Here is a 14,165-nt window from a genome sequence, read left to right on the forward strand (position 1 = left end):
AGAGTGAAACATGTAGGTCTCTAAAACCTGTGGGACACAAACTGGTTAATTGTGGATCATGTACAAATTACAGCTTTATTAGCATGTCTTGCTCATTTTTATTACCTTTACATATGCAAAGCTGAGAACTTCCAATTTAGCAATCACAAAACTAAAAATACTTGAAAGCTTCAACGACAGAAAACTAACTCAGTTTCCATTCACCTTCTGAACTTTCATGTGACAAACAGTAATCCCCAACCGCACTTCAAAAGATGAAAGCAAGAAAAAAAAGGGAAATACTGAGCAAAACAGAGAGTTTTAGCTACAAGTCTCCCAGTATATTTTCTGCCTAATAACTAAGTGCCAGTAATATTGTCCTGTGGTTTGAAATCAGAATTTTGTGGCACTCTAATTCAACATAATGCCTGGGAACTGAAAAGACAGTTCTCCTGGTAAGCCCCAAAGTTGTTCCCTGCTCAGGTAATTAACATGGTGCCAATCCAGAAATCAGTTCTAAAAGGTCAAATTGCTCCTTTCAGGATTGAGGACACCGTAAAAATGCCAAGCGTGAATTAAAAAGGGTGGAAAACTACCAACTCCCGCCACTGCAGATGAAAACTAGATGAAAACTGGGATTTCAGGCAATACGTGTGTGCTGTATAATTGTTAGTTCTAGCACAGAGAAACATTCTGTTTAAAATAAACAATTCAGGAAACGAATCCCTTCAGCAAATCAAATGTAAACTTCAACAGGGGATAATGTTGTTATAGCCAGGAATCCTGTCACGTTTGCACAGACTCCAGCCCTTACAAACTCACTAACAGAAAGGCAGTTGTATTTTCCAATGTAACTATGAAAAATCCCTTTGATTAATGATACACGCCGGAGGCTTGCCTGAAGTACCCTTCTTAGGCTTGGATTTTATCACAGGCCAAAAAAACCCCCAAACCAACAGCCCAAAAACCCCACTGATCAGACATCAGTGTATTTCTATGATGTTTTTTTAAAAGTAAATGAGTCACCAGTACTGTAGGTACTCTGAAATTAATGGAAGCATTTCACCAAAAAATGGGTCATTCTTACGTCGGATGCCTCTCAATGCACCTGCGACGTATCCTGTAAAATGGCATCTCGGAAAGCGTTAAGATTTCTGATTTTACGTATTTCTCCAGTAGATGGCATGTTTTGTTGGCGATTGTATGTACAGGAGACACAAGCTGAGCCCTTTCTCATGGTTTCTGGAGTTATAATTCTACATACCACTAGTATTTTAAATTATTTCTATTAATTTTAAATCCTGGTCAGAACATTTCCAATCGATTCCTCTCCTGATGACCTATTAACAGGTTCTTTTCAATTTTTCCTTTTTGTTTGTTTGGGGTTTTTTAAGAAGTTTGCTAGTGTTAGAAGCTTTATCCGACAAACACTATTTCCTATTTAGGATTCATCAGTTTGTTACCTTTGAATTGCCAGACACTCTGCTGAGTCTGGCCACTACCACTTAAGTAAAAAGAGAGACTTTTCTGATCATTTCCTTCACACACTGACATCAACTTTAAATGCATTTTCAGAAACATTTCTTATCATATGTTTGAAGTAGGAAACAAAAGGGCAATGGGGTTCAGCTTGCTGTGTCAAGACCGAATTCTCCAGGACACTGTACGTGGCTAAATGCAAACCCTTAAAACAGGCAAATTCTGTTTCTCACATACGCAACAGTTTAGTTCTTTGAAGGCAAATATAAATTTAATCTGGTGGAAACAGTTTAAAGTAAAATAACAGTCTCAATTGCAAGGATGAAATTCTCAACCTTCCCACCTGCGCACAAACTACTCCAATGTTGCGAGATCCTCTCACAGGCACCTGCGTACTCTTAAGTCGCTCCCTGTTTTGCTCCTTCTGTTCCCCCTTCCTTTCTCCCTCCTTCTCACCCAAAGGTTCTCTACCCTTTGATGGTCCAAAGGCATGGAGAACAGCTCTAAATCCTACAACCTGGTGACCAAGACACTGTCCTTTGAACGAGGTATTAAACCCACCCCATTTCCTTAGGATATACAAAGCCATTGCACAAAAAGCAGACTCATGCACCAGCACTGTCTGCTCCAGAGGACAACAGACCTGCATCCTCCATAAAAAGCTGGTCCACTGTATCCTCTGGGTTAAAACCGAGTCATTTTGGAGCTTCAATAGATCAAGCTTACGATAACAGAAGCATCAAGTTTATCAGGGCAAGTGCAAAAGGGCCTGTATGAAAAACCCCACACCCCTACAGGTTTTCAAACTCAGGAAGTATCTAATCAGCTGAGCTAGCAGGAGGACTACGAAGAACTAAGCAGGGATTTGTCCTTGATCCTCCAGCACTTCGGGGCCTGACCTGAGACTATGCACTCTTGGAGTATTACTTCACAGACTACACCAGCACATAAAGGTAAGCCAGGGTTATACTACCTGGTAAAGCACGTGGAAGGTAAGTCAGCCTCTGTCCCGTGTGCCTGTCACCCTGCAGGCCCTCATCAGGACACCTGTGCTCACAGCCTCGCTGAAAACTCCCGGCTACGTATGGCCTTTGGTTTAAACAGTTTGGACAAGTGCCTGTGCTTAAAATACACTTTAGATGTAGCTTTACTGACCATCTGCCACAGGTTAATCTCACCCCTGAGGAATTACATGTAATTTGCTCTGGAATTACATGGTACTTACTCTCCAAAATCCTCTCTACTATTTTATCTGTTTATAGTAAATACAGTAAATTTAGTAAGGTATTCTTTGAATGTCCGTGGTTCCACACCACCGCACAGACCAAACTGACCATTCTATTAGTATTTGGCATTAATCCTAAAACGGAGATTAATAACAGACATTCACAATGTATTTAACACTGAATTTACCTTTTTGTAAAATGGTTGGTCTCCAATTGCCCTTGTTTTCAGAAATTCTTCACTGTTAAACACTCTGTGTTCATAATTTAGATGATCTTTTACCTCCCTGGAGACAGAAATAAATAGATTAATGTGCTTGGAGATCCAGAAGTGAGCTGTACTTTTGCAGTAGCAGCAGCCCACTGGTACTACTAGGAATATGCTGCAGCATCAGAAGGCAAAATAGAAAAATGCTGCAGTTTCAAAAGGCAAACTTGGTTTTAATGAGCAAGTGTGAGCTACTGAATCATAGAAAAAGAATGAAAACTATAATGAGAATTAAGACAGGCCACCTGCTGCCACTGCCATTTCAAACCAGAAATTCACTCAGAGTCTGTGGGATCAATTTCAGTAAACCACAGAGGTGAATCTACATATTTAAGTCAGGACTTTGGCTCCAGTCCTGGAATTACATTTACATACACAGTTCCTGAATCACATATAATCCATCTAGAGCACTAAAAGGACAAGCACACCCATCCACAGAGGCAATTTAGAGCTGTGCTCTGACCTCATGCTGTCCCATCATATTGCATCTGTAACATGCACGTGAAATATTACAGATAATGTAAATTTTTGCTGCGCTCAAACTCTGCTCGTAAAGGCAGCAATTACTGACAATTGTGTTAAACTAGAGACAGAACTACTGAAATAAAAGAAAAACTGAGATAGGGAACCAATGCATATCTCAGTACATGCATGGTCACAGGAGGCAGCAGAGCCCCTATACTATCCCTGGAAAATCAGACGTCAGTGGTAACTTCTGTGCCCTAAAGCTAAGCCAGAAAAACTTGTTTCAGGAACAGAAAGTGGGAGTTTTGCACAAAAAAGCTGTCCTTTGAACAGAAGTCTGTAAAAAACGATAAATTATTTAAGACATGTGCAAGTGGCTAAAACCAGGGCTCTTCTATTATTATGCCTTATTTCATCTACTCATGCTGGGTATTGAGGAATAAGAAATTCCCATGAAAAAACATGAATGAAGAAAATAGTGAGCTAAAATTTGAATGGAAGCACAAAAGGGGAATCTCGTACCCATGCAGAGAGCTGACGGGTCTACACATTATCTTTCATAGATGAGTGATAAAAATCATTAACAGTTTATCAAGCAATAAGGGTTCAGAAAAAAGATGGTTAGCAGAAGTTAGCAGAATTCTATAAAATTGTACATAATTTGGTATTGTTTGCTTTAAACATGGAACCTCCACGCACACAGAAATACTACAGTGCTTCACTGAAGACAGTAACAACTGGCAGCACAATTGCATCAGAGATTCACTTTCCTTCGATCCTGGACGCTGGTAGATAGAGCATTAGAAGACAGAAGAAACAAGGCTGAAAAAAAGAACAAAGACAGTTTGAAGAAAAGGAGAAAGAAAGCAAGAAAGGAAACAACCCCATTGCAAAACACCTCTTACAGAGCAAAGCATCTGTTCATTTTTTAATGCCAAGCATTTAGTCTGTTAAAGAGTTCAAGCCTTTAGCAGCAAAATGCATTTCTCCTCGTCTTTATCTGGAACATACTATTACCGAACTCTGATAGCCACCAAATCCCACAGTGGCAGCACACCAGGTTGTAAACGCAGTTCAGTTTCCACACCCAGCTAGTTGTAAAGTCTGTTCTGTCCTCCACCCCCAGCAGCTACTGCCCTTCTGGAGGGCCCAGCCACCCGTATGTAAACTCGCAAAGCTGATCCAAGAAAAGCGAGCAAGTTAACCGAGACCTGGTATTTGGCTTGAGAAATGAACCCAGCACCTTCTGAAAGTGTCAGGGAACGTTCACGTGAGCAATTCAGTAGCTGGTAGAAAGCGAGCACCATTTCCAGCAAGAGGCAGCAAGAAATAGCTGGGGATGCTTATTGCACAGCTATTTGCAGACCTCTGTCCCGACAACTGAAATCTTCAGAAATGCCAGGTAGGCAGATTTGTTTTCATGGTCAAGTATATTAGTATTTATGTAAAAAGAAATGAAGCTTAGGCAGACCAGCCACCCATCCATGTGCTTTACGTTTTTGTACAAATCACCAGCACGCTTCCATTCCCACCCCAAATACAAGCAAATAATAGCAGGATTTACAACCCATACTGATAAGATTTACAACCAGTACCAGAATGACATCATAAAGCCACTGCGGGAATCAACATGAGGTTAGATTAAGAACAAGGAAAATTTGCACTTTTTTCTAGAGAAAAAAGGAAAAAAAAAAAACCAAAGCCTACTCCACACCACTATCAAAATGTCAGTCTCAAGCACACCCAAAATCCAGCATTTCTTGTGCCAACACTGTGTCTTTGAGCTTAACCAGCTCCTCTCCCTCCTTCATTCTCATGTGGTTGCACTCTCCAGATGCCCAAAAGGAGGTTGTAGAGAGGTAGGGGCTGGTCTCTTCTCCCAAGTGACAAGCGATAGGGCAAGAGGAAACGGCCTCAAGTTGCACCAGGGGAGATCTAGGTTGGATATTAGGAAAAGTTCCTTTACAGAAAGGGTTGTGAAGATTTGGAACTGGCTGCCCAGCGAGCTGGTGGAGTCCCCATGCCTGGAGGTATTTAAAAGTCATGTTGATGTGGTGCTGAGGGACATGGTTCAGTGGTGACCTGGCAGTGCTGGGTGAATGGTTGGACTCAATAATATTAAAGGCCTCTTTTAACCGAAATGATTCGGTTATACCTCATCCATTCTCAGCATTTGTTCTGTTAGCCAAAACACACCCAGGTGTTCTGACCTCCCCATCCTGCTTTCAGCTCTCCTACCTTGACTTGGTTTGAATTAATTTTCCTCTAACAAGAATGACCAAGACTGTGTCCAGTTACAAATTTATTTTCCTACTGGGCCTTAAGCTTTTCGTAATTATGCAGTATGAGGACTGCACTTCTCTTCCTGGAACCTTCATACAAAAGACATAAAACCGTTCTGATGTTGGACTTCTATCTAAGATGTTCTAGCAATGTATATCTACCCAAATACATTAATTATTGATATCCCAACAGGTTATCAGGACCTCCTTCTCATACTCCCTCACAGAACTTAAGACATTTACAAAATATCTATGAAGTGGAACAAAATAAGAGTATTTTCAGTGACAGTGGACATGTCTTACTCAGTATCATAAGCTCTCATAATAAGAAATACTATATCCACTCACCTGAAAATATTAACAATTAGCTGCAAAGTCATTTGCTGAACTTCGGTATTCAGTTTCTGTTGCCAAGCCCTTCTATGCATTTGGAGTTGACCAAGATCTGTGCTGGCTCGAAGATGGCAGAGCTCTAGATCATAATGCAGCTGAAGACACTCCAGTCTACACAGACAAGAAAATGACCAAGTTACGTCCTGACGCCAGTGGCTTTTTTTATACCTTTTAAAGAAAATGTCATTTAGGCCTCACACATCTCACAGCTAGAGCAAGTACAAGAGTGAGTTGCAAGTGTTGACAAGTCAACACGATTCCTGAAGTCCTACTGGTACACTGCGATTTACACGTTCTCAGTCTTAACAGTAATGTTCAGAGAATAAACTGTATCAGTAATAAAAAAAGAAACAAGCATTCTGGGTGCTGCAAAAGAGTGTGGCTATGATTATGACTGCTGAAAGCTACCTGTGTATTAGTTCATTGAAATTGTCAATTTCTCCTTATCAAATACGGTGGGTTCTATATGAATGAGATAATATAATAATAAATGTTACAAAATGAATTTTGGAAGAGGGTCAAGCATGGTTTATGCACAACTACAAATATAATTTCAACATCTTTTCACCTTTTTATGAAAGTTTCTGCTGCTTGTGCTGGAACATCTGGAATTTCAGGTTTCTCTTCAGCCATTTTCGAATGCGTAATATCTCCATTATCTATATTAATTAGAATTAAGTCTTCAGTTTCCTTTTAACAACAGAAAATAGAAGGACTGTAAGTATGCTTACACTGCAAAAACATCTACTACTACTTTACATAGGCCTCAGGCAATGAATTATTTCAGCAAAAAGACAAATGAGAAAACAATTGACTTTTTTCCCCTCCCAACTCGAGGACCATATGGATAATTAAACAATTACTTTCAAGAAAAATAAATGTCATTAAATTAATAGATATTAGTCTCCATACACAACCACTTGGTAATGTAATGTGCTCTTCATACAGTATTAAATTAATACCGGATCTCTAATCTCATCTTTGAAAAGGCAGATGACAATACGTACAAAACCACGTACCAATACACAAAGCAGCTCCCTCAAAGCTAAGTCACAGCCATTCACTCCTGCCCTTACCCTGGGGGGTGACTGGGAGAGGAATGTTTAGACATTAGAGTCTCAAACAAGGAAAGACAAAGTCACATGGAGAGAAACTCCTTGCTGATCTCTCAGTTTGCCATTTTAATAACCTCAAAGATCCTACTATAACACAGTACATACAAACAAACAGAAAATGGTTTAAATGATGAAGAAAAGTGTGCTTTCTAATCTGTACTTATTTCTGATAGTGACATCACCTAACTGCTAAAAATTATCTACTCATCCTAACTTAATTCTTTCCTCATTTTGGACTTGACTAGATGGCCCAGTTTCACCTTGTCTTACAATCAGATGGATTAATCTAGTAGAAACTTAGAGAATTTTTCTGTGTTTGGTTTCAAACACTCACAGAAAATCTGTGCGATACCCTCAAAAACTTATATTCACATTAGCCCTGCCCTGCAAAGCTGAGCTCTTCTTCAATCTTTTTGGGTAACCAAGATTAATGTTACCCATTAAAAGAGGCTTAGCTAAATAAGAAGACAAAAAAGCCTTCAGAAAAATGGTGAGATTATATTCTTTATATTGCTTTTTCTTTCTTATTTTATTAAATACTTAATTCCACCACGGGGAACAGCAGCATCATTAAGAGTATTTTCAAGTACGTGCTCAATTCTTCACGCCTGGAAAAGGCACCTAATTTATCCCACACAACTCTGAGCAAAAAATAACCTCGATGATCTGAAGGGAAACTACTTCTACTATACAAATGACATACAGGTAGAATTTTTCCTTAAATGAAACTTGCACTCACAAAAATCATGATGTTATTGTGTATATGTGTTCAACAGTAAGGTTTTTCCAATAAGCCAGTGGTCACGAGCGTGGCTCCATTATTTTTAATTTCTTCACTTCTCACACATCTAAATAGCAAAAGCAAGTTTCTAAACGCAAGGGGATAAATGGACTGAAAGTTGTAATAGTCTAAAACATACCGTGCTAACTTCTTCAAAATGGTCAGTGTGACATCCCATAAGAAAAGACGTTGGGGCCATTACAAAATCCAGCATTTGACGAGACAGAATAGGCACAAAAGTGTGTTGCCACTGAAGAGGATGAAGGTACAACATAAAGCATTCAGCAACGAGTGTCAGCAGAGCCCAGTCGGAAGAGAAGAAAACTATTCTCTGCTCAGTCAAAATACAGGTCATGATCTGGAAAAACCAAAATGCTAAATGTTTACAAAGAACACGTACAAGATACCCACGAATATTTCACCTACTTGCAAAACTTGGCCTCACAAGACATCTCAGCCAAACACCTCTTCAAGACTGCAGCTAGTTACGTTCCTTCTAGTGCCATTGGAGAGTTTCATTCACAACGTGCACGTGCAGGCAGAAGCCCCCATGGGTGGAAGAACAGGCATGTCCACCAAATAAATACTTTAAGGACGGAGGAGGTTTACAGGCATCACCAGAAGGCGGCCTCCAACCTGCTCATTTTAGAGGAGGCAGCACCAATAGTACGGATGACTTTGAGCAACCTAATTTAACTTCGCAAGTGGCCTCTGAGCAGTGAATTGGATCAGGAAACCTACAAAGGGTGCTCCGAACCAAAATTATTGTACGATTCCATGAAGCGCTAAAAAAAATACTTTGCAAACAGCTCTTTTCTTGCCTTTCTACACCATTTTCACTTTATTTATATGAGTGCCAACTGCTCCCAATCCATCCTGCAGGTCCCTCTCTTACACATGAGAAACATTCTTATGAATCATGTAAAAATGTCTTTTATGAGAATTCAAAATAAAATCTGTCAATCAGGTTGGGCACTTATATTTTAAAATACACGATTTAGAAATTTAGCACCTATTGCTAAATCAGAGGTGAAATAAATCCAATATGCCTTAATCTAATCTGGTCTATAAGTATCAAAACATCTTACTGGAAAGTGTATTTTAGGGTGCCGTATCTCCAACAGGCAGAACTAACACTATTCTGAATTCCTGGGTTCACAACGTTTCTTGGGTAATTAAACATCTTTATTTTTTCTGAACCACCGATTACCAGTACTGTCAATCTCTTACACATTTTACAGTATTGGTTAGTTTTACCTGCAGCACCTGCTCTGGCTTGAAACACAGCAATGGAAGATGAAGATCCAAGTCAATAATTGGACTGTCTGGATCCTCTCGTGAAGGAATTATTATTTGAAGAGGCTTCATATTAAACACCTGTAATAACAGATGTTTTCCATTTACTTCCGAATGAAAATGCTCCCACACCACATTTAATTCAAGATTTTAGTTCCAACTACAAAATACTAACATTAATTGACAGCAAGAGGACAGATATTTGCATGCTGCAGAAAACTGAAATAGAAAGAGAGGGAAATATTAAACAACATAATAACTAGTTTGAAAGATTAACATAGACTTTGTCTCCTTTCATTCTCATAGGTTGTTTAGCCAATAAAACTTTTAAAATATTTATATTTTCTAACAGAATTAAACTCGCTTTGTAATAAGCATAATAAAATAATGGAATTTATATTTGTAGATACAACCGGGAAATCAAAAGTGTTGATAAAATTCATACAGGAAATAGAAAAAATATGAGCAAAGTAACTGAACGTAGGTGCTCATGTTAAGAAGACAAAGCAAGCCAAAACAAATGAGTTCTTTCAGCGTTTCAAATACTCCAGCTCAAATCTGTGGGGGCCAGATCCTGCACACGCTGCATTATTTCAGCACTGAGCAGCTGGTTTAGCCCACCATTCAGACAATTTTCCAGCTATGCTATTTTTTCGTCTGCTCCTAACACCTCATCACAGGGCCAAGGAAAGCAGCTATGGAGAACTCCATGGCCAAAGTGCTGCTTCCCTGGAAGCCATTTCAGTAGCCAAAAGAAGAACATGCTGAATCACTGCCTCAGCGAACATCGAGCTTGGCTTAGGAAGGGTTATAATGAAGAAAACATAGTCCACATATTCCAGCTCCTGCACTGAACACAAATGTTTATGTGAGTTTCTCCTCTCAGTAGGTCTTAGCCAATTAGGCAACAGCCAATCCAGAACATTTAATTCACTAATGCTGTTCTGCTTCCCCAGAGTCGTTCAGACACAAGAAAAGAACAAGTCCAGAGCTATACATGTTGTTCCAGCAACTGATTTCCTTGGCCCCAATTCTCTCACAGCAACTGCACTAGTTCCGAGTCACACCACTGCTTGTCCACACGTGACACAATCAGGGTGACAGCCACGAGCATGTCTTGGTATCGGACACAAGACGGGGAACTCTCACGCTTTGGTTGAGTGACAGCTGATGATTTACTGGAGTTTATACACGTGTCTTCAATGAGACGGCAATGCCATGCTGCTCCGGTGAAATGTCAGCTTCCAGTTTTACAGAGTAGCTACAGACTGGAGCTTCCAGCCACGTGCAGTAGAGATTACGTGGGCTGCCCCTCTAGAAACCAAAAGGTAGATGATGCTCTCCCCAGACCTATCCAGGCATTGTTTCAGACATTAAATAGTCGGCATGAGCCAAATCCTTCCCAGGATTAACAGCATGACCAACTGGTATGCCAGGGCTCAGCCCGCACCCTGGTCACACTGTTATTTCATGTGCTAGTATTGCACAGCCTTATTTTCAAAGCACTGGTATTGACATCAGTTTTATATCAGCAAGTACAATCTCTGACCTGACAATGAAGAATGTCCCCCAGTTTATGTTAAACAATATCTTGGTGCTTTGAAACAGATAATGTTACAGTAATTATGAAATTCAGCATCAGTAATTACCAAGTGAAGTGGTCCTGGTGGCGGGCTGGGGATTAAAAATAACTTTGCTGCAAATTCTTTTATGTGCTCCTCAACATCTAAATCCTTGAAAGGTCGCAGTTGCACTAATAGGCTGAAATTAAATTTCAGAAAATTACTCATAAATAGTAACACGTAAACAGAATAAAAGCCTTATTGCTGATAACCTAAAATGAAAAAAAAAAGTTATTAGGAGCAATGGAGCTATTATTCCAGCTAATTAATTTCTAATGAATTAGATACTTCAGTGGCACCATTTAATTTTAATGATGCTGCTGTGTTAGAAGCAGGGTTTTCTTAACTTCCATGCATAAAATACTGCTGCATCACATCTATCAGAAGATGCAGACAGCACACAAAGTCTCATGACGGCAAAGAAAACCTAGAGCTCAGACACAGCTAAAGGAAGGGACTTAGAGAAATTGCTCGAGTAACACAACACCCACAGCTGCAACATAGTGCCAGGTACTTTCTCCCACCCCAAGCCTCAAACATCAGCTCTGGGATGGAAAACAGCATCAGAGAAAAAGAACAAATACAGCTGTGCAAACCTGCCACGTGTTTCTGGTGTAGAACTGTATTACCCAGGCTGTGGCAAAGCCACAAACGTCAGGCGGTTTATTTTTGTAAGCCAGATCAATTCACGGACATTTAAACATAACAGTTTGCGGCCTAAACAGTGTTTCTGAAATGTAATGATTAACAAGGTAGACGTTTGTAGTCAGAAAGGGCATTTTGTTCAATATAAGATTCATGTGAATGTTTATAGCAAAAAAACAAAAACAAACAAACAACAACCAACACCCAAACCTTTACAAAATCAGAAATTTAAGCCTGCAAACCTATATATATATAAACTAGGGTCTTAATATGGTTATATTCTCTCTTGAGGTTTTATTTCAGCTAGCAGTTCTATGGTTGTCTGTAGAAGAACAATTGCTCTTCAGGAAGAAAGTGGTCTAGAAAGCAACTTAATAGGTCAAGAGATCTACTAGGATCCAGGACATCATATTTGTGTATAGCATTTATATTACTGAATAAAAATATTCTGTCATGTATTACTGAGCTTTTAATTGAATTAATGAGACATTTAAGTTCACTAAATTCATGTTTGGAAACTGCCCTGGGCTGAGTACTAGGCTGTCACACAGACCCCGAAAAGCCAACAGGTACTGAAGGGCACACAGGAGGCAGGGGGAGGGGAAATTAAGAATTATCAAAGAGAACCAGACAGCAGAGTCATCAGTTTGAACAAATACGCTGTGGCACTCAGTAACGCCTTAGATGCGCCCTAACAGCACAGGTAGGCCTGCTTTGGGTTTGGTTTGTTTTTTGAGACAAAATGAACATATCAACACATCCAATAAATGTTCTAACAGGAACAACCTGACCCCGGTGCTGAAACAGCAGCAGATGCACCACAAGGACGATAAGAGCCCCCTAATCAGTGCGCTGGGCCCATTAACGCCACAGAACAGCAGCTGACAGCTTTGCACTGCGAACGCCTGCTGAAGTAAATGAAGTAATCTCTGAAACATTAAAGCAGAGGGCTAAGGAGTTTATGAACATTCCACTACCTCTACTAAGTGTCCACAGACAGGTGTTTCAGAAAGCAAGACCATCTAAGAATAGGCCCTTTGTACCACCTCAGTGCTGTCAGCTATTTGCACTTCCACCTTTCCTCACGGCAGCTGAAAGGACCAGCACACCAGCTGGCAGATTTACTGTTTGAATGGAGCCTATTCATCCATCCCGGACAGGAGTTCATCCAGAAGGGGACCAGTGCCAGGAATATTTCACTGTTCATGTAGTGTAACAGATCAAGCTAAAACTACCTGTGCAAGGTGCCAAAACCTCTCCATTTAAAACTGCACCTTTTCAAATAATGATGCCAAATAATCCAGGAGCTACAGTATTGTGAAATGGTCTAGATGCTTGAGGTGGACACACTCCCTTCAAACTGTCCCAGATTTCAAAGCGCTGTAATACATGAATCAGGTATAGAATTGATTGCACAGAATATGAAGATCTTCGCTACTATAATGGAAGATTGCAAATTCCCCTTCAGTTGAAAGCATCTACATGGGTTTACGGTTCAACATTGCTGTTGTACTTGTTTGGCCTCAGTTTTCTACTACAGTCTGCTATCTGAAAGTTTAGGAACTGGGGTTTTATCTGGGAATGCTTAAGATGATAAACTACCTTTGAGAACTGTTCTGAATGAAAATGAGTATCACCCCTCATATAAGCAATCCTGTGCACTGCAGGTCCTGGAGAAAACAAGATATGCAGAGCAGAATCTGGGAAGAAAAATCAAGTTTTTTATGGCAAAAAGGTCCCGAATGGAAGCAGAACCCCTTCAGATGCTACTTCAACGTCAGGCCTTCATTAGCAGTAACAAATAGCATTTTTCACTAGCTTGCAAGAGGGAAGGGCTACACACTAGAAATAGGTAGTTTGAAGTCCACCAGCAACTGTTTTTAAATCCCCAACCTCACAGAATGATTAATCAGTTAAAGCATCCTGCAAAACACCACTGAGCGCACCAAGAATACGAGGGTGCTGTTGTATGTGTTCCTATGTGTTCAGTAGACTAGGCACTACTGCTCGAGTACACCTGGTCAACAAAAATATTTCATTAGATCTTTAACCTACTGGCTGCCTGACTACAGCTAAGGCATCCCAAATGACAAGAACTCCCTTTCTGGTTTACACGAAAACTATGGTAATGGTTTGTAATTCACAAAAAGCTGAAACATCCCCAGCTGTACTGGGCACTACATAAAAAATACCTCTCAGAGGTTTGTAGTGTAATTGTTTACAGTCCATTCAGAACAGCCACACACCCCAGCAGCTGTTTCATGTCACATGGAAAAAATTCAGTAACACAACCAAAACAAGGAAAATGTACCTCTCCAGCCCTTCCTTTCCTCCCACTCAACTATACTCTGGCACAGTAAAATACCTTTCCCTAAAAAAAAAAAATGGGAGGGCAGACATTCTGAAATTATCTACCGAACAGTATCATGGAAAACATGTAGTGATTGTGAGATTAAAAAAAAAATAAACAGAAGAAAATCTCATGGAAACTTAACCTGAGTTTCCAGTACAGAGGGAAATGCCAGCACCAAATGCAGCTTTGCCACTTGCATTCCCCCTCTCCTGCCAGTTACACACATTTGATCTTACATCCAGATGCAGCAGCAAAAAGGAAAGA

The 14,165-nt window shown here is 40.1% G+C and overlaps 1 protein-coding gene across 1 annotated transcript in view; it reads right to left on the minus strand.

Moving 5' to 3' along the window:
* DENND3 (DENN/MADD domain containing 3) overlaps nucleotides 1–14,165 on the minus strand; it is a 34,517-nt gene that overhangs the window by 13,748 nt on the left and 6,604 nt on the right. The window contains exons 5-11 of the mRNA XM_010146127.1: nucleotides 10,931–11,042; nucleotides 9,243–9,362; nucleotides 8,125–8,343; nucleotides 6,658–6,779; nucleotides 6,045–6,200; nucleotides 2,872–2,968; nucleotides 2–27 (exon numbers count right to left, since the gene is read on the minus strand). Of these exons, the coding sequence (XP_010144429.1) occupies nucleotides 2–27; nucleotides 2,872–2,968; nucleotides 6,045–6,200; nucleotides 6,658–6,779; nucleotides 8,125–8,343; nucleotides 9,243–9,362; nucleotides 10,931–11,042 (852 nt within the window). The remainder of the gene's footprint in view (nucleotide 1; nucleotides 28–2,871; nucleotides 2,969–6,044; nucleotides 6,201–6,657; nucleotides 6,780–8,124; nucleotides 8,344–9,242; nucleotides 9,363–10,930; nucleotides 11,043–14,165) is intronic.

Source organism: Buceros rhinoceros, unplaced genomic scaffold (assembly GCF_000710305.1).
Source record: "Buceros rhinoceros silvestris isolate BGI_N320 unplaced genomic scaffold, ASM71030v1 scaffold8362, whole genome shotgun sequence".
NCBI classification, from domain to species: domain Eukaryota; kingdom Metazoa; phylum Chordata; class Aves; order Bucerotiformes; family Bucerotidae; genus Buceros; species Buceros rhinoceros.